The sequence below is a fragment of the Dipodomys merriami genome, unplaced genomic scaffold (assembly GCF_024711535.1).
Source record: "Dipodomys merriami isolate MVZ:Mamm:240054 unplaced genomic scaffold, mDipMer1.0.p SCAF_112, whole genome shotgun sequence".
NCBI classification, from domain to species: Eukaryota; Metazoa; Chordata; class Mammalia; order Rodentia; family Heteromyidae; genus Dipodomys; species Dipodomys merriami.
Genome location: NW_027202405.1, coordinates 1,317,103 through 1,338,270, shown reverse-complemented (window position 1 = coordinate 1,338,270; position 21,168 = coordinate 1,317,103). Strand labels below are relative to the sequence as shown.

The window sequence follows — 21,168 nt, the reverse complement described above, 5'->3', positions numbered from 1 at the left end:
TTTTCCTGTTTTTAGACTGGATGAAATGGAAGAAAAGTATCTGATGAGAGAATCAAAGCCAGAAGATGTGCAGCTGATTACAGAGTTGAAGGCCATGCTTACAGAAAGAGACCAGGTCATCAAGAAACTAATTGTAAGACATTTTGGTTTGGGTATAATTATATCAGTTAATCGATAGACTGTTGATAGGGAAAACAAGGAAAATATTTTTAAGTAATACAAAGATGGAAATGGAAAGAATAGAATCTGTTCCTTATGGTAAGTTTATTAAAATATTTGTCATGAGAATACAAAATAATATTAAAGTAATTTATATTTGGCATCAGGGTAAGGGAGTCATGCCTTTTTTCATCAGTATTTTTCAAAAAGATGTATTCTTTTCAATACATTGAATGTTGAATATTGTCATTGCTCCTCAGCAGCTAAGTATTGAGCTATGTACATGCATTCAGACTGTTCACATAAATTTCCTAAACAGAGATTCAAAGAGACATCTATACAAAGAAGTTCTGTGGTCTAGCCTAAGAAGCTTCATGCTGTCTCTTGACAAGTCAGCGGTACTAAGATGTTAAGGGCTCAGAGATGAAAGTAAGATATAAGAATAAACACACTGCCTTCATTAAAGGCAATATTCCCTAATAATATATGCAAAAATCTTAAATTCATAAAATATCTCTAAAATACTATGTCCTGGTGAACAATTAAAATATTGCTTTTTACTGCCACTAATAAATGAAAATTTTTCATAATAAAGCTAAAAATCCAACTCACTCATTTAGTCCTAGTGGAAAACTGGGTATTAGCATGCAAAGAGTGTAAGAGTTAACACTTAAACTTAGGAAAGTCCACCTATTTTCTAAAATTGGATGTTTTTACTGAAAGCAACAAGACCAGCCAGTGTCCCAGGATCCCAGAGGAGGTTCTGCCTCCATCCACCACCAGCCAAGTTCTCCAAGTTTTGTCCCCATGAGCAGAGGCCTCATAGATGGCCAAAGTGATGGCAACAGACTCAGGGAAAATTACACTCTGTTTTATATATAAAATAGCCAGGTGCCTGTGGCTCATACTGGTAATCTTAGCTATTCAGGAGGCTAAAGCTTGAATCAGGTTAAAGCCAGATGAGACAGAAAAGATGCTCTGTCCATTTAGCGAGCAAAAAGCCAAACTGGAGGAGACATGGCTCAAGTGGCATAAAATACCAGCCATATCAAGAAAGCAGAGCAAAAGCATGAGGCTCCTGAGTTCAAGCCACAGTACTACCCAAAATGCAAGCAAGTAAATTATATGTATAACTTATGTATAATTATATATATATATATATATATTGATTTCCAGTTCTTATTGAGGGGGTATTTACATATATAATTGTGTTTTATCTTTACAACATGTAGGTATTAGAATTCAATGAATAACTTAAACTTTGCAAAGCAACACGTCTACTCAGGGCAAGGAATGTAGCCAAGGGTTATTTTATACTCCTAATACAATACCCTAGTTTCTGGTCTATAAGGCACCTGTGCCAAGATTAATGCTAAGATGATTGGTTAACTAACAGGAGATGATGATCTAGTTCTGCTTGACTCCACTAGAATCTGGTTCTACTAAAGCACACCCCTGCCTCTACTCACACTGCTCTATCTGCTATGCCTTCCAACAGTCTAGAGTTCAGTTAGTGTCACTTGTTTTTCATGAATCCTCAAGCAAAGGGTTTATCTCTATATGGGCAGTTCACTTTTTTTTTCTGTTGCTATTGCTCTAATGCATTGATAGCTCAAGGGAAAAGGTCAGACAAAGTCAAATCAATCTCCAGGAACTGAAAAATAGTGATAAATCATAGTAGTGCCATCATCTTCATGTGTAGAAAGTAGCCAAATATGAATACAAGTTACACCTGCTCAAGATCCACTGTTATCTCTGTAAAACCGAGGTGGTGCCGGTCTTAAAAGGAAAAGTGGCAAAGGGTAGGGTAGAGTTCCAGAGCATAGGATTCAAAAGGTGTTGAAAAGTTAGCTACAAGCAACCTTTGAGGCATTGCCAAACCTGGCTAGAAATTTTTTAACTGAGTATACAAACCATCCATTTTTCTGTTAAACTGAATGAAGTGGCATTTATACAGTTAAGTTTGTAAATATTCAATAGAAAATGTTGAAAAGATGTTTATAATTCTTTTGCATAGGAGGATAATAAATTTTATCAGCTGGAATTAGTCAATCGAGAAACTAACTTCAACAAAGTATTTAACTCAAGTCCTACTGTTGGTGTTATTAATCCCTTGGCTAAGGTATGTGCTGTGGACATTGAAAATAGGAATATACCTTAAAAAACGTGGTTAAAAATTTGGTGAATTATTTGGAGCAGAATACGATGTTTCCAAAAAAGTATTTTCTTAAATTTAATGATCTAGCACTAAAATCGATAAGTTCCTTGTTTCTTTTCAAAATGAACTACTTTTTTCTGTTAATTTATATTTCATAAAACTTTTATTAATATTGTAAAATACTAAGTCTGCCTTTGGGGTTTTTATATTTCTAATGAAAACTAGTAACTCTAATTAATCCATTGTCATTTCCTTACTGATTATCACTCTCCCTAATGGGGTCTGCAAAATACTCCAGCCTCCGATACCCAACAGTTACTCCCTGGCTTAAGGCCTACCATCTGAATGAAACTCAGGTGAACATTAGTTTTGTTGCCTAGGCATTTCAGAAAAAAAGGCTTGAGTCTCTCAGCCTTATGACTGCCCTTGAAAATTACAAGTGTGGCCTACCCTCATACCCTACCAGCCTCTTAGAACAAATGGAAAGGCCTTGAGACAGAATACTGTATCTTATACATCTTTTTACCCCATGGCTCCAACCGTAGTGCTTTAGGAAAAGTAGATACATTCAATGAATATTTATCTGTAGAATTTTATCACTTTTTTTTGTCTGACTGTAATGGGGCTTGTACTCTGGGCTTGAACTCTTTCACTCAAGGATAGTGCTCTATCCTTGAGATAGTGCTCTACCACTTGAAGCCACAGTGCCACTTCTGGTTTTCTAGACATTAATTGGAGATAAGAGTGTCATGGACTTTCCTCCCCAGGGTGGCTTTGAATTGCGATGCTCAAGATCTCAGTCTCCTGAGTAGCTAGTTAGGCTATCACGTTTTCTATAAGTCACCACAAACTATTCTGTGCATATAGCAAGTAGTGAGTAAATAACAAAGCCAGTATGTATTGCTTTCATTGTGATTGTAAATCTCTAGGGAGAAATCCGTAAAATAAATGAAAGAACTGATGTTGAAACCATGTTTTAATTCAGATCCTACTAAGTTTCATATCATGCTAATTTCTACTAGGTGCTTACCCAGACGTTTTGCTTTCAAAAACATACGAAACTTCTCAATTAAGAACACTAAAGGGGGCTGGGAAGGTAGAGTGCTTGCCTTGCATGCATAAGGCCCTGGGTTCGATTCCTCAGCACCATATAAGCAGAAAAAGCCAGAAGTGGCCCTGTGGCCCTGTGGCTCAAGTGGTAGAGTGCTAACCTTGAGCTAAAGATCTGAGAGCAGCACCCAGGCCCAGAGTTCAGACCCTATGACCAACACCCCCCCCCAAAAAAAGAACACTAAAGGAAGGAACTGTCCTTCATAAGTGCTCCCAATTTTGAGTGTTTTGATAAATAGAAAATCTTGTAAATTAGAATGATTAGAGAGGTGTGTAGCTGTATCTTTAGAACTGCCTGACAATAGAAAGCTCTTAATAAATAATTGACTAGTTAATGAATAGAATTCATTTTGGTTTTAGTTATAATTTAGAGTGAAATAAGCTTTTAATACTAAAACAAGATTAAGAGACCTGTGGAAACAAGATAAATTAATGATTTTGTTGGAATCATTTTGTTATAAATTCATGACTCAGTGATACTTTTGATTTCTTAAAACAGATAACTTAAGTAGGTATTTTTGATGCCCCCAATGATAAAATAAGAAAACTAAAAATACATCTTTATGGGCTGGGAAGGTGGCTCAGTGGTAGAGTGCTTGCCTAGCATGCACGACGCATGCACCACATAGCAGAAAAAGCCGGAAGTGGAGCTATGGCTCAATTGGTAGAGTGTTAGCCTTGAGCTGAAGAGCACCTAGGCCAAGAATTCAGGGCCCATGACCAACAACAACAAAAAAAAAAGATCTTTGTAAGAACTTCCCAAATACTTTTGACTCCTAAACAATGACTTCAGTTTTCACAACTAGATCTGAAAAGGGTATCACTATTCCTGTCTTTGTGTGCTAATACTGAAATAGGTTCCTTTTCAGAGACCATGACTCATAGAGCATGACCCAGAAGGAAATATCTAGAGTTGAGATCACTGCTCTGTAAATGAGCGAAAACTTCCATGTATATACCTATTTGTTCAAACTCCAGTTTTAATTTTACCAGAAGAAAATCATAAGTTTAGAGTATACGTCTAATTATCAAAATTGAGAAAACTGTAAATGCTTTTATTCTGCAGCTATTAATTCTGAAGTATGAATAAATGCTGAGAGTGAAGCTAGTGGTTTACAAGTGATAGGGTTTCATGGTCTGCTAACTAATTGTATTCCTTCTTTTTTAAATCTCTGTTCCTTCTTAAAGACCGGTTAAAAAATTTTAATATTGGCTAATTTTATTTTATAATATTTATTTCTTAAATTTTGAGCCAATTAATTATTCAGCTAATTTATTGATAAATTTAGACTTACTCATACAGATCTTTCTCTCTTCAGAAAGATATCACAGCAAATTCAAAAGCCCATTATTTCTTTAAGTCAGCTTTATGCCTTAAATAGAAGTAAGAGATTGTCTCAAACTACATTGCCAACATTTTCTCATTCCTTTTTCTCCCTAGGCAAGAACTGCCTCCCTTTGACAGATGGTTAAAGTTCAAGGACCTCTGTTTTACAATTACCTTTAACTTTACTCCTTTCCTAATCTTAGCCCAAGTCCATTTAACCCTGTGGCATCTGAGGATCTACTCCTCCTGTCCCCTTGTCCCATGTCCTCCCAGTATTCTCCTTACCCCTTGGTGCTCACCCCCTCCCAGTTTCCTGGTCGGTGGCTCCCAGACATTTCCTCCTGGCTGTTTTTCTCCTGGTAGCATGTCTATCTGTGAGATGGATTCCATGTGGACACACACTCTCAAGGATCCCCAGACCACACTTTGGGTAACACTGGTTCAGTCAGCATCATGATTAACACAAAGCTTCCAAGAGTTTTTGGTGCAAAATTTGTATCTTCTATGATTTCCACTTTCTTGTTTGTCCTCATGCAGGGACAATCCTCACAAGTATTATTTTTAATGCAGCAAAAGAAGAAGAATGATAAAGCACCAACAAACAGGTTTGTGAGTGTTCCCAATCTAAGTGCTCTGGAATCTGGTATTGTGGGCAATGGACATCCTAACCGCCTGGATCCCATTCCTAATTCTCCAGTCCACGATATTGAGTTCAACAGCAGCAAACCTCTTCCACAGCCAGTGCCACCCAAAGAGCCCAAGACATTTTTGAGGTGAGCCCTGTCTCACCAATGGCTTGTTCTTTTTGAAACTTGAGAATTTCACCTTCCTATATTATGTAAATCCACTACAGGGAACAGCCTGAGGAGTATTCCTGTGAAATAGTAGCATAAGGGCGTGCCACCTCTTTAGAGAACTGCCTCTTGAGTCTGTTCCAAGATTTTTCCCCCTCCCTAATTTCTTATCAGTGAGTTTTCTAAGTGTAGGAAGAGCTGCCAAGTTTTTGATATTGCAGAACTTTAATTTTTATTTGTTAAATGGTTTTAATTTCTGTCTTTATTTTTTGGTTTTTGCTCACCAGGCTTATTATATAATCCTATTTTCATATTTTAAAGTTATAAGCTCTGGAATCTTAATGGCATATATAAGCAAAAGAGTAAATTTAGAAAAAAAGTAATTTTAAAATTTATATTCAATTTTAAGTTACCTCAGAGTTGACTATATTAACAAATTTGGGATGAAATTCAGTTATTTAACCAACAGATAAGAAAATACTGTTGTGTTATGTAAACCTTTCTACTACTGACTTTTTTTTGCTGCTTTGAAGTATCTTCTTATTTTTTACTAAATTTCAGCAATGCCACTCATACAAATCCCACCTGTAGAGTTTAATTTTGTTCTTGTGTTAAGTGATTTCTGACCTAGTGAACAGCTCAATAGTAAAACATAGCAAGAATGAAATATACTCAAATAGATGTGTGATTGTCTCCTGCTAAAACTTTTGTGTTGCTTATTTCCCCTCACCCCGTGCATGGGTACTGTTCAGGTATCAGTAAGGTGCATGTGCATGAGCTCCAGAAACATGACTACTGGAATTTCCATTACATTGTTGCGTGCCTTGTAATTTTCCCCAGACACGGTAGGGATTCTTTTGTTTTCTTAAGTAGCACAAAGAATCTTTAGTTAAGAGTTAAGTGTGAGTTACACAAGTTGGAAAATAGAAGCAAAATTGAATTTTTACGGTCTTTTCGTGGAGTATCTGATTATGGAATTAAGAAATGAATGTTTAATTATGTAAATAGTAAAAAAAAAACCCACTATGCCTTGACTTAATGTCAAGCTTGTGTCTGATTCTGAAATTTAAATTAAAAGGGTGGAAGTGTTGGAAGAGAGGAACACGGTCGTCCTCTCTCACACAATTTCCCTGGGAATATTTTATTTAAAGACAGTGACATTACTTTTTTAATTGCTTGCTGCTTGGTTTGGGGGATGGTGGGTTTGATGGGGAGGCGGGGCTCCTCAGCTGGCTTCTGTGCGCTGCGGGCGCCCTCTGCTGTCAGAATGGAGCGCAGCTGTAGCTTAGCCCCGGGGAGCCACTTGTGGTAACTTACACTGGCGTTTTGTGTGTTTCCCTCTTTGCAAAGCCGCTTCCCACTGGGCCTCACGTCTCTCTCTTGTGAATTCAGTCCCCCTCAGAGCGAAGCGTCCCCCGCGGCCTCTCCGGACCCCCAGCGCCAGGAGTGGTTTGCCCGGTACTTCACCTTCTGAAAGGGCCGGCGCTGCGTGGACTGCCTGGAGCATGACTGTACACAGCCCATCCGTGAACAGGCGTTCCCCTGTGAACACTGTGAATAAGAAGGTGTTTGTCTCTCCGACTTGAAAATGCGCTGTATTTCCTGAGATTATATATACAGTGATATATACATATATATTGGAATCACTCTATAAGGTACTCTATGATGTGTGTAATTATAACAATTATTTTTATTTGAGATGGAAGTCTTTAACCTTTTTAATTACTGTATAATAAATTTTGTTAGAAGAAACCATGGTTTTTTCTTGTTATAATCGCTTTCAATTTTTTCGTTTTGGATTTCATTTTATTTTTAAATAAGTTCTTTATTGTGAAAATACTGTACAGAGGGGTTAGTTACATGAGCCAGGTAGTGAGTACATTTCTTATCAAGCATTGTTGCCTCCTCCTTTGTTTTTCCCTTACCATCCCTTCCCTCCCACCTCCACAACCACATCCCCTCACCCTGGTTAATTTTTAAGTGTGTGTATGTGTGTGTGTGTGTGTGTGTTACTGGGATTGGCACTGAGAGCCTTGCATTCACCAAGATCTACCACTTAAAAGTATGCCTCCAACCCTTGCAGCTTTATTTCTCATTCCATTCAGGTCTCTCATTTTTGCAGTTCACCCACCTACGCCTCCTACATGGCTTGAGTTACAGGAGCCCACTGCTAGATCTTACCTTATGGTTGAGATGGGCTCGCTTTTTTTTCCCAAACTGACTTTGAACCATAGCCTGCCCAATCTTTACTTCCTAAGTAGCTGAAATTACAGGTATGTACCACTATGCCAGGACCTTTTAAGTACATTTATATGCCAGGTAAGACTTGTCTACAAAATGATATCATTTGACTTCAATAATTATAACAATATACAGACAGATAAATAAGTTATAGTCTATTGACATCTTCTATTATCATGTATAATTTTAACAAAATTGTCTACGTTTACAAAACTAAAAGTACTATGTTTATTGTAGGCTTTCGGGTATATAAAGTATTGTTCACTTACATTTTTTTCTTTATCTGTTAGATGAGATCTAGAACTTGTAATATAGTTAGAACTCATGATTAATTTTAGGCTTTATGGCCAAAAGTTATTATGTGAAGAGATAGCCAATTCTGTTTCAGCTGGTTTAGAAGGTGGTTTGTCAGATGTCTAAGCAATCAGTCTAATACTGATTCTGAACCTGATCAGTCAAATACTGATTCTGATTCTCAACTCCCCAATATAATGTTGTCCAAACTTTGATTTCTTTAAGCTTTAGTCCGTTTTAGCTGAACGTTTCTAGGGCCTAAAAACTAACGCATTCATTTTTAAGAATCCCAAATGTATTTGATTTAGTAATGTAATTTTCTTTCTTTTCTCCCCCACCAAGGTAGGGTCTCTATGTAGCCCAAGTTGGCCCTGAACTCTCAATCTTCCTTGTCAGTCTCCTGAGTGTAGTGATCCCAGGCATGACTTACCATACCTGGCCAGTCATGCACACATTTTGAAGAATCTGCTGAGTGAGATAAATGCCAATACCGTGCGTCACCTCTGAATGATTACAATAACCTTAAAGACTGGCTTCTAAATGGCACTGCATCCAGCCCTGCACTAAGGAGCTCTGCGGGGATCAGTTCACTTAGCTTCACAAAACGCTCAAGGAACAAACCTTCACATATGAGTTTGCATGGTTTATAACTTGTTTTTTGTTGCCCTGAAAAAAAATTTCAACCAACAATGCTCACTTCAGAAAATAATTCTAGGTATAGCACATATTCTTGACCCTAGTACATACTAAACTACCTAACACGGAATTTATTAACCTGGTATTGGTTATTAGGGCTTGTGCCAGTAGCTCTGCATCTAGAGGATGGATGGGCAACTGTTTTCCAGAAGCTAACTGCAGGTTTGCTGATCACCCACATCTTCTACAGTATAGAGTGTCAGGAGAATTGCAAAGATGTGTGGAGGAGACAATGGGAGCAGAGAAGAAAGTAGTTCACTCTATGATACATCCGGTAATGCTTGACCTAGAAGTAGTAATAACATACACAGCCGTGGATGATGAGAAGGAATTACCCAGAGAAATACACCAAGGGCAGAAACAATTCCAGGCAAAGTTCAAGCAAGAGTGGAGAAGGCAGGATGGCTAAATCCAGGAACCACATGCTGTCCTATTGGCCAGCATGGAAGGAACATGTCAGGCATGATAAGTCATCTTGAGAGTAGTCATCTTTTGAGCTTCTACCTTGACTTAGACACCTCTATTTTTGCATTTTTACCCCTGTGACAACTTAGATGAAACACACATTCCCCAACTACTCACAATCACAATTAGTCACAACAACAAACTGGCAAAAATTGAAACCTGTTTGATTTTTCATTATGCCACAGAGAATCAGGAATGCTTACTGAGGAACTCAACTTGAGCCTTTAGAATTTTGAGCAGGTAATAGCATGATTTCAAACCTAGGAACAAACAAACCAATCACCATTCTGATTACAATTAGTGCAGAAGAGATGGGGGCATGTGGTAAAACCAGTTAGTGGGACCAGCGATGGAAGTACATATCAATAATCCCAGCTAGATGGGGAGTGAAGGTAAGAGGATTATGGTTTGAGGACAGCCAAGGCCAAGGTGTTAGAAAGCTTTTTTTGACCCCAAGATTGGCATGGTGGTGTGCTTCTGTCATCATAGTTCTACAGGAAGCAGAAGTAGAAGGATCACAGTCTTTAGATAGATCACCTACCTGGGCAAAAAGTGCAAGATCCTATCTGAAGAAATAGTATAGTGGGTGAGAGAAACATAAGACAAAATGAGAACAGCAGAAACTTTGAAATTGGGTCCATGGGCTAATTCCAGATTCTCACTTTTGTGTGTATATGTTTCCACAACTAATCATTTAAAATACTTACATTGCCACCCTCCCCCAAAAAAATCCTATCCAAAAAAATTAAGCAAAAGTTTATAGAGGGGCTGGGAAGGTGGCTCAGTGGTAGAGTGCTTGCCTTGCATGCCTGAGGCCCTGGGTTCGATTCCTCAGTACCACATTTAAAAAAAAAAGTTTATAGAGTACAAGTGCAAGGACCTGAACTCAAACCTCAGTACTGAAAAACACAAATGTTTTATATTGAGTTGGTACAGATGAGAACTCATTGAAGAATTGCTCTTGGGAATGGAGATGAGGGAATTGAGAGTGAAGACCCAGATTGATAGGAACTGGTAAAAAAGTATATTGGTCCAGAAAGAAAACGAATTATGAACAAAAGGTAAAGTTTTATTTTAGACATTTAGAAAGTTCATCTGGGATCATTAATAGACAGCTAAATATAAAAACCTAGAGATCAGAGTCTGAGCTGGAAATACTTTGGAAGCATCATGTATGAAACCACAAGTGTGGTTTGAAAGAAGGAAGGTGGCTCAGTGGCAGAGCGCTTGCCTTGCATGCATGAGGCCCTGGGTTCGATTCCTCAGCACCACATAAGCAAAAAAAAAAAGCCGGAAGTGGTGCTGTGGCTCAAGTGGTAGAGTGCTAGCCTTGAGCTGAAGAGCTGAGGGACAGCGCCCAGGCCCGTAGTTCAGGCCCCACAACTGGACCCCCCCCCCAAAAAAAAGGAAGGGGCTGTGCATGGAAAGACCCCATTCTGTTAAGGTGCTGGTAGGGGGTGAATGAGAAGTAGAATTCGTGATGGAAAAAATATAATTCTGGAAGAAGAAATTTTCAAGGAGAGAGTAGCCAACCAAGCAATGTTAGATCAGGAAAAGCTAGATATCAGTTACCAGGAAAGAGAGTAAATGAAATGTCCTTTGGCTTTAATCACTGGAAGAAAATCTTAGCAAAAGCAGATCCACGGTAGGGACAGCAAAATCCTGATTTGAAGGAAAGAAGAGGTGGATGCTGAAGACATTATCACAAGAAACACAGGTTCCTACAATCTTAAGAGGCAGAAAAAGCTATAGAGGCCATTTCTTGCAATCTCCAAGAGAATGCTTAGATCTCCCATCAGGTCCCTGAGTGAACTGTGGCTCTGCCAGAGGAAACTCCTTCCTCTGAAGCTCCCTGGCCCTGGCTCTGCCACCACGAACCAGTACCTTTGCTACTGTGACTCAGACTCCTCAGCCATGTAATAAAATCATACCTTCTACCCTAGCTTCCTAACAGAAAATGTAAGGGTGGATGTAAAAAATCAAATGTATGGGGTGGGAAGGTGGCTCAGTGGAAGAGTGCTTGCCTTGCATGTATCACAGCCTGGGTTCAATTCCTCAGCACCACATAAGCAGAAAAAGCTGGAAGTGACACTATGACTCAAGTGGTAGAGTGCTAGCCTTGAGTTGAATAGCTGAGGGACAACACCCAGGCCCAGAGTTAGGCCCCAGGACCAACAACAACAACAACAAAATCAAATGTGGGGCTGGGTTCCAGTGGCTCACCTATAATCATAGCTACTCAGGAGACTGAGATCAGAGGATCAAGGTTTAAAGCCATCCCAGGCAGAAAAGTCCCCAGGAGACTCTGACCTCCAGTTAACCACCAGAAAACCAGAAGTGGAGCTGTGGCTCAAAGTGGTAGAGCACTGGCCTAGAGCAAAAGAGCTCAGGTACAGTGCCCAGGCCCTGAGTTCAAGCTATATGACTGACCCCTGTTTCTCCCCCCCCCCCCCCCCCCCCCGCCTCAAAAAATATCATTTGGGAAAGGTTATAAATTGGTAGGTAGAGATAAGAAAGTAGTGTTCTTAGAAAACAAAGTAAATATAGTTGAGAAATGTAAATGAGATTATCAGTTAATAATTACAATAAATTACATGTTTATATTTAAACCTGTCCATACGGTTGGAGTTTTTAATCTATCTTCAGCTTCTCAAATGCAAGTTTATAAGAGGTAGAGAGTTAGACTTAATCAGGATTAAGATACTGTAAGTGGAGGAGGAAGGGGAGGAGAGGGGTCAGCCTGTTTTCAGAGCAGTGATCAGAATTCACATCCTTTGAATGGAGTTTTTTGTTTGTTTGTTGTGCAGGTCTCAAGGTCTGGGCAATATGCTCAAGTGCTCCAACACTTTAGCCACACCTCCACTTCTGGCTTTTTGGTCGTTAATTGAAGATAAATGTCTGGTGGTTAGATTGGAATCAGAGGCATGAGCCTCCAGTGTCCCTCCACATAAATGTACAGCAGACATTCCATTAGTTGTTAGGTGTGAGGCTGATTTTTACACATAGTTTTTTGGTGTTTTGTTCTTACTTTATTTTGTCACCTCTCTTTTATTGTTACATATAGAATTATTAAAAGTTATTACCCCATATCTATTCATCATCTCAAACACTTAAGTTCCTGACTTGCAGCTTTCCCTGTGTTCCTTAATTTTAAATCTATAGCAAAGACAGAGGCCTTGAAGGGAGAACTGCATTTGTGGCTCTCTATACTGGATCTAGAACAGGAAGACAGAGTCTTACACCACAGAGCCATGACTGATTTGCCCTGCCATGCTTTTCATCATGTGGTGGTATAATTTTCTGAGTATAGCTATGTTTAAATGATTGTAAATATAATTTACTTTAATTATCAGTCAAAATCTGCTTGAAATCATAAAATAATCCAGCCCAGAAACAAACTTGCACATAGCTCAATTGACTCAACAAATGTGTGAAGACCTTTAAGTTGAGCAAGGTCAATCTTTTCAACAAATGGTGCTGGGAAAACTGTCTGTAAAAGAATGCAGTTGACCCTTAGCTTATACTATGTGTTAAAATTAGCTCAGAATGTATCAACAATTTAAATGTAACAGCTACAAGTATAAAACTCTTAGAAGAAAATATGGGATAAAACCTTTCAGGGCTGGGAAGGTGGCTCTGCAGTAGAGTGCTTGCCTTGCCAAGCATGAGGCCCTGAGTTCGATTTCTCAACACCACATAAACAGAAAAAGCCGGAAGTGTTGCTGTGGCTCAAGTGGTAGAGTGCTAGCCTTGAGCTGAAGAGCTGTGGGACAGATGCCCCTCAGTAGATAAATGGATCAAGAAAATGTGGTATATATATGGAATTCTATGCCTCCATCAGAAAGAATGACATTGCCCCATTTGTTAGGAAATGGAAAGGCTTGGAAAAAATTATATTAAGTGAAGTAAGCCAAGCCCAAAGAAACAGGTCCCATGGTTTCCCTTATTTGCAATAACTAGTATATGTCTGAGTCAAGCAGAAAGGTCAGATAAGGTGATGTTAGGGAAAATGAACCCTTAGATATGTATTTAAATGTTTTTTTCTTTCATGCATTTGTTTCTAATGCATTTATAAGATTATTTCTTTGTTGCTCTGTATGTCCCTCCCCCACAGTATAACCCCTGCTTTCACTATATTTGATGTTGGTATAATTTGTGAAGGAGAAGGGGAAAAACAAGTCACTTAAGGATACAGGTGGACCCGTTGCAACAATGAGAAGTACAAGTAGTCATGTCGAAAACGAACTTTACAACTTTGGGGGTGGGGGGAGGATTGAGTGGGGAGGCAAGGGGGAGGCTGGAAAGGGATATGAAGGGTAAACAAAGGAGGAGGCTGCAATGCTTGATAAGAAATCTACTCATTATCTTGCCCATGTAATTGTAACCCCTCTGTACAGTATGTTCACAATAAAACAAATAAAATATCTATGTAGCAGCAAAACAAACAAACAAAAGATCTGTGGGACTGCGCCCAGGCCCAGAGTTCAGGCCCCATGACGGACAGAAAAAGGCCTTTATTACTTGGACTTTGCCCCTTGTTTCTTGGACTTGACACCAAAACACAGGCAATAGATACATTTCAACTTCATAAAAAGTTAAAACTCTTGTGCACCAATGGGAACAGGTTAAAAAGACAACCAAAATAAGTGGGATGGGAAGGGATGGGAAGGGGAAACAAAGGAGGAGGCAACAATGCTTGATAAGAAATGTACTCTAGGGGGCTGGGAAGGTGGCTCAGTGGTAGAGCGCTTGCCTTGCATGCCTGAGGCCCTGGGTTCGATTCCTCAGCACCACATAAGCAAAAAGAAAAAAAAAAAAGAAATGTACTCATTATCTTGCCCATGTACAGTATGTTCACACACACACAAAAATATCTTTCAAAGGGCTTAACATCCAGAACAGTCAAGAATGGCTAAAACTTAGCAAGGAATAACAAGCCAGTTTAAAAGTGAACAAATGACTCAGACCTATTTCTCCAAAGATGTTAAAATGGCCAACAAATTCATGAAAAGCTGCTTAACTTCACTAGTTAATAGGGAGATGTAAATTATAGAGTGGTTATAATATTAAAAAATGTGAAGTAATAATTGTTGGCAAGAATGACAAGTTGGAGCCATTGTGATTGTGAATTAAATGGTGATGCCATTGTGGAAAACAGTCTGTCAGTTCTTCAAAGAACATAGATGACCATATGACCCAGCAATTCCATTCTATAAATACACGCGAGTCAATTTGACAATGGAAACTTGAGACAAATACTAATAAACTAACATGCTTAGTAGCGTTTTTCATAATAGCTAAATGGTAGAAACAACCCAAATGTCTGTCAATTGAAGAATGAATGTGGTTACACACAATAGAAAATGGACCAGCCTTGCTGGGCACCAATGACTCAGGCTTGAATTCTAGCTATTCAGGAGGTCAAGTCCTAGAGGATCATGGTTCAAAGCTCACTGAGGCAGAAAAGTCTGTGAGACTCCATCTTGAATTAATCAGAAAAGTATCAGACTGGAGGTATGGCTCAATGATATAGCACCAACTGTGAATAAGCTAGCCAAGTGAGAGCAAGAGGCCCTGAGTTCAAGCCCTGATATTAGCACAAAAAAATTCCAGCCTTAAAAAAGGATGAAATTCTGAGATGTCTTTAAAAGCCCTCAATACAAACCTTTAAAGCTAACTGAAATAAGCTCATTAAAACAACAAACTGTGTGACTCCACTTATATGAGACTACCTAGAATAGGTAAATTCAGGAAGCAGAAAGTAAAAGTTACTAGAGGTTAAGGAGAGGGCACAAAGGAATGATTGTTTACTGGGAACAGAGTGTTATGCCAAGGTCGCAGGACCCCCACCAAGAAGACCATGGAGAATAGACTCTACAGCTGTTTTATTTAAATGGGCTGCACCTCCGGCCTCCAACATGACACAGCAGAGCCCAGGAGGAGAGCCCTAGTTAAGGATTTGCAGGTCTTACAAAGGCACACAACCAGGTGGTTTAGCACCACGTGTTGTTCTGCTCTGAAACAAGCAAAAAATGGTCACTGCCTCAAATACTCTAACCTTTCAAGAGTTTCTGTGCAGAATTATTTTTGTTTTTTTAATCCTGGAGATGATACCGATGAAGTTACACAAGATGGTCAGTGAGCTTAACGTTCCTGAATTGTATACTTTACAAAAGGTTGAAATGGTGCATTTCATGTACATTTTACCACACTAATAAAAAGGGAGACTTTTTAGCAGAGACTTATCCCAGTGATTGCACTGTTTTCTGAATAAACAATATATTAGAGATGACTATATATAAATTGAGAGGTAATCTTTTCATTCCATTTGCTTTTTTTCTTCCTGTAATTTTCTCTAAGCATGTTTTACTATTTGGTACCTCAGCATATGTTTAGGTCTCAGTGTCTAAGCATATGTTTAGGTCTCAGTTTCTAAACATTTGTCAGAGGCAATGACAAGATGACCTCACACACAGAGAATTTCACAATCAACTGAAGGCCTCCACCTGTAGTGCTAAGCATTTACACTTCTCCTTTCTGCTTTTTGGGACTTCTTCATTAAATGGGGTTCTGCTGCCACCTGCTGAAAGCTCTGCTTGCTTCCACTGTGAAGTTTTTTCCATGCCCTCACCATGTGTGCCCTATTACAAATGGTCATTCAACAAACATCTCTTGAGTATCAGGCATTATTTAAGGTAGCTGGGATATATCACTAAAAAAAAACAAACAAAAAACCCAAGTATGCCCGTAGCATCTTTATGAAGCATAGATGAGAAGCAGGGGAGCTAGACAATAAATAGACATGATGAATGGCAGAAAGTGCTAACTCCTTGAACAAAAGGCAATGATAGGACAGAGAGATGAGGCGTTCAGAGGCTGAGGAAGGTGGGGCACAATGCAGAATTAAGTAGCATGGCCAGCTCAGCCTCAAACCGTCTCTCCAAATCATCTCTCCAAATCGTGTGCAAGTCAATTACTATGTAATTACCTCTTGGCTTTTCCTTCAGGTCCAATGTCTGACTCCTAGGTTACTAGAGGAGTCTAGTGAAATAGATCTGTATGTTTAAGAAAGAGACTGACACCCTATGTATGTGTTAATATCTCCATATGCACATGTGATTGTACATGCAAATAAAATTGTAAACTCTAAATATATTGTCAATTTATGTTTAGTTCAAATATATATACTGTACACATACACAGACAGCTCTGTCCCCAAAGGATTAAAATATGGCTACAATGAATATGCTGAAGACATATAATAAAAACTATATTCTTATTTTCACAACAAAAAAATGAAAAAGAAAAAAAAACTATATTCTTAGTCCCAGTTACTCAAAAGGCTGAGATCTTAGGATCACAGTTTGGGAGGGTTTTTTTTGCTACTAATTCTGTATTTTTTATTATCTTTAAATAGTCATACAATTCAACATGTCAATTGATAAGTAAAATGCATCATGATCAAAGTCACTCCTTCTGATAATGTTTTGTAAATAGGAAAAGCTTTCCTAACCTTTGATAAGGGAAAATTACAGCATTTAAGAATAACTCAAATGTAAGAACTGTGTAAGAACACTTGAAAAGCTCTTTACTGGTCTCACTAGATCCAAGACAGAAGTGAGATTAAAGAAGTCCCTTGGACATCTTTCATCAAGTCATGGCTCAGCTAGGTTTTTGGCTGGTAAGACAAGTCACTAATTCTGCTTTTTATCTGTGATACAAAATGATATTCTTTGGAAAGGACATAATGGAATCAAATTATGGAATTCTAATGCATTATGACCATCTTTGACTATCTCATTGCAAATAAAATGAGAGTTTTACTCAGAAAAAATGCTTTTAACTGAATTCATTTTAGTTTCTAAATCTCAATCTTTGGTGGATTTCCAGTGCAAAGTTCCACACCGTAAGGCACAGCAGAAATAATTTTGACTGGGACCTTTCAAAGCAGATGTTGGTCACCCACCATGGCAAAGAGCTTCAGTCATGCATTCCAAAACCATCAGTCTCGTCACCAGTTCATGACGCCTTAGTGTATGATTTAGCTATAAGATGTCCCTTCGGCAAAATTAAAACTCAATTTTCTGTGTGGGAAATACTATAAACCATTTCAATATTGTGGAAAGCCACTGAATTCCTTTTATTTAAGAACTTCATTGAATATTATATACCAATTGTGGTTCAAACTATGTTTGATATTAGCTATTTTTCTCTAATCATTTGAAAACAGGACCACAATTGTTTCTAAAGATCATTATGAGCAAACAAGCAATGATCATCTTCTATTGATTATGAGAGTTATACGTGCACCCACACACAAAGACTGGTATAGCGATAAGAACGGGCTGGCATGGTAGTACATGCCTATAATTGAAGTACTTGAGAGGCTAAGGCAGGAGCACTGAGGGTTTGATGCCAGGCAAGGGTTTGATACATAGCAAGAATGTATCAAAAAGAAGTGGGTAATAAAAAGAACGCTGGAGATAAAAGATTTTTACTCTGTAATTTATTCCACTTTAGATGTTTAGTGAGGATGGCAAGAATAGTTCCAGGTACCAGTGATGAGCAGGTGTATGGGCTCTACAAAATTACAGGCATTCCATCTAACTCCTAGGAGTTAGAAGGAAATCTATGCCCAGTTACTAAGTCAATGACACTTTTGGTTTCTGGCAAACTCTCCCTTTCCACAAAGCTGGCCTCTGGCAGTCAGCCTGGCTTGGTTGAAGATCAACACAGACTCTAGGGCAATCTGATTCTTCCACCAAAAAATTTGGACTCGAGTGTGTAAAAAGTTAAATTTTTCATTACATTACTTTTACAAGGAGAGGGATTCACTGTGACATTTCTACACATGAATACAATATGTCCTGTATCTGTTAAGACAGAAACAATGCAAGCTAGTCTTGCTGTCCCCCTCATTCACCCTGCCTCACTTCCCATGAAAGCGATGTACCATCATATTGTCATGAAGTGTTAAGTATTTGACGTTGGGGAGCAAGAGTGAAGTATGTAGGTGAGAGGGATGAGCATCCAGAGGGATGAGGAACAGCAAATGCAACTTGTGAAAGGAGAGGAGAACCCAGACATCACATCACTACGACCCACCGATACTAAACTAGCGAAGGAAATACTACAAACAGCTCCATGTTCATAAGTCATGCAACAAGAAGAAATACAAGATTCTTGGAAAGACCAACTATGGAAACCCAGAAATAACCTGAATAATACTTACCAAAGAATTTGAATTTGTAGCTAAACTTCTCAGGAAGAAAATTTCATGGTGAAATGGATTTGCTGATGAATTTTAACAAATATTTAAGGAAGAGAAACTAATTTAAAAGATTGTTCTAGAAAAATCAAAAGGGAAACACTGATTTATTCAGTGATGAATTACCTTGATAACAAAACAAAAAGACATTACAAACAAGACCAGCAAATAAAAATATTAGGTCAGTATCCCAAATATACATGTAAAACTTCATATTATCAAAATCTATTAATCCATTATATATATAAATATATGTAATATACAAACATAATATATACCAAAATATATAATATAAAAATAACATATATATAAAGGATATGTATATATATATGATAGATAGAGCTGGGGATGTAGCTGAGTGGTAGAGGAGTTGCCTAGCATGTGTAAGGCATGGGTTCAATCCCCAGTACTGACAAAAAAAGTTTTAAAAAGGAAAACACATTATGACCAAATGGGAATCCTTTCAAAATTAAATTAATGTGATTCACTCTATAGTTTCCTAGGGATGCCACAAGTGAGTGGTTTAGAACAAATGAAATTTATCTTCTCACAACTCTAACGGTCAGAATTCTAAAATTCAAAAATGGCCAGGGCCATATGCCTTCTAAAAGTACTAAAGGCTTCCCTCCTAGCCTGAGACCCTCAAGCATACCTTGACTTGCAGGTGGCTACCTTCTCTGGGTCCCATGACTTTTCCCTATAGTGTATTTGTATTCAACAATCTCCTTTTCTGAAGATACCATCCTGTTGGGTAGGAGGCCATCCTAACCACCCTACTTTTGACAGGATTTTTTTATGAAGATGTTATTTAGAAGTAGGGTCCCGGGGATTAGGAATTTTCACTATCTTCTTCTTTTGAAGAGGAACACAATCCAGTCCACACACCACCAGCGCCAGGAAACAACTGATGTTGGACATCGACGGGAAACTGTAAGAAAAGGCAATCTCGTGTTCGCTTTGGCAGCACATATACTAAAACTGGAACGATACAGAGAAGATTAGCATGGCCCCTGTGCAAGGATGACAAGCAAATTCGTGAAGCGTTCCATATTTTTAAACAAGTCGTTTAAGGATACAGGTGGACCCGTTGCAGCAATGAGAAGTACAAGTTGTCATGTCGAAAACGAGCTTTACAACTTTGGTGCATGGGGGGGGGAGGTAGAATTGGGTGGGAGGGTGGGAGGGGGGTAGGCTGGGAAGGGATGTGAAGGGTAAACAAAGGAGGAGGCTGCAATGCTTGATAAGAAATGTACTCATTACCTTGCCCATGTAATTGTAACCCCTCTGTACAGTATGTTCACAAAAAAAAAAAGGCAATCTCTTTGAACAAGTGCTTATGCCTACCCCAAGGTAAATGAGATTACACACTCTCGAAACCAAAAGCTCTAAAGCATTTATCAGGAAACACAGCGGGAGAGCCTTTGTGTTTGGGGTTAGAGTTCTTAAACACACCCAGAAGCTCAACCAATCCGAGCGGCCGGCCCGCCCAGCCCTCAGTCCCCGGCCAAACCCGGGGCCAGGCGCCCGGTCAGAGGCCCGCCCCTCCCTTCCCCAGACCCCGCCCCCCTTCCCCGGCGCCCGCCCCTTCTCTCCAGCCTGCCTTGTTCCGCCCTCCGCTCGCAGCGCCGAGCTGGGTGCGCGCGCGCCCGCCCGCCGGCGTCTCCACCCGGAAGAACCACCTAGGCTGGAAAGTTGGGTCGGTGGAGCGCGGGGCCGAGCCGGGCCGGGCTCGGAGCTCCGGCGCGAGGCAGGCCTGACGAAGCCCGCGCGCTCCCGCGGCCAGCGGCGCCTCCGCGCGCACACCCCGCCCCCGCCGGCGCCGCGCGCCCCCGGGCCGCGTCGGTGACCCCGCTGCGAGGCCGCGGGGAGACTTCAGACCCTGCGTGTGGGCCCGTGAGCGGCCGCCGCCGCCGCCGCGTCTCCCAGGTGACTACTGCAGGTTATCCCAATTCTTGTCCACGTCTTTTTGTTCATAGTTCACAACTATTCAGCTTCGCGACTCGCTGCCTCAAGGAGCGCCGGGAGCAAAGCCCTGGGTTGGTCCGACCCGCGGAGGTGTCCCAGGGCGAGGCCTGCTGGCCGAGGACCTGTGGGTTAGGAAGAAAAGTTCGGAAGCATTCCTCCGGGAGCGCGTCGACTCCGCATTTGCCGGGCGGCCAAGCGGGTGGGAATGGCGGGAGACTGCGGGCGGCCGGGCGGCAAGGCACGTCGCGCTCGGCCCCGCCCCTCCAGGGGCGTGGCTTTCATGGTGGGGGCGTGGCTCCTGGAAGGGGCGGGGCCACCGCCGCTCCCAAACACGTGTTGTAGGGGACCAGATAAAGCCAAAGGATTTCATTTTGACCCCAGACACTCAATTAAAGAAAGGGGTGTGCAGAGACCGTGCTCAAAACAGTAAGTGCCTCAAATCAGTTGCCTGCATGGATATGAGTTAGCACAAAGTTGACTAATTTGGGGCAGATGTGGAAAACGAAGGCTATTTTCAAAGAGCCTTAACGATATAAAAACGCTGGTGTGACTTAGACGAAATGTCATCTGACTTTAATTTGCATCTTAACTTCTGTAGCTGCCCTCCTCCTGGTCGATATGGAGCTCTTTTCCAAACTGCTAAATGTGTGTCTCTACATTGAATATGCGCTGATAGGATCTTGGGAGATTC

The 21,168-nt window shown here is 40.1% G+C and overlaps 2 protein-coding genes and 1 non-coding gene across 16 annotated transcripts in view; all 3 read left to right on the top strand.

Moving 5' to 3' along the window:
• Positions 1-7,291, top strand: part of Fam184a (family with sequence similarity 184 member A) — an 89,251-nt gene extending 81,960 nt beyond the window's left edge. For 3 of the 11 annotated variants that reach the window (XM_070015333.1, XM_070015329.1, XM_070015340.1), the window contains 4 exons: positions 16-133; positions 2,177-2,281; positions 5,325-5,527; positions 6,941-7,291. In XM_070015333.1, the coding sequence (XP_069871434.1) occupies positions 16-133; positions 2,177-2,281; positions 5,325-5,527; positions 6,941-7,022 (508 nt within the window). In that variant the 3' untranslated portion in view covers positions 7,023-7,291. Of the gene's footprint in view, positions 1-15; positions 134-2,176; positions 2,282-5,324; positions 5,528-6,300 lie in introns of all 11 variants that reach the window. The other 8 variants (XM_070015338.1, XM_070015332.1, XM_070015334.1 and 5 more) reach the window with 7 other exon arrangements.
• Positions 7,292-19,460: 12,169 nt separating this feature from the next.
• On the top strand, positions 19,461-19,567 carry LOC138822570 (U6 spliceosomal RNA). Its single transcript, XR_011370555.1, has one exon. It is a non-coding gene; the product is annotated as a U6 spliceosomal RNA (small nuclear RNA).
• A 602-nt stretch (positions 19,568-20,169) lies between these two features.
• Mcm9 (minichromosome maintenance 9 homologous recombination repair factor) overlaps positions 20,170-21,168 on the top strand; it is a 70,373-nt gene continuing 69,374 nt past the window's right edge. The window contains exon 1 of one of the 4 annotated variants that reach the window (XM_070015324.1): positions 20,170-20,438. The gene's annotated coding sequence lies outside the window, so the exon portion shown is untranslated. Of the gene's footprint in view, positions 20,439-20,842; positions 20,904-21,168 lie in introns of those variants that run through there. The other 3 variants (XM_070015322.1, XM_070015320.1, XM_070015321.1) reach the window with 3 other exon arrangements.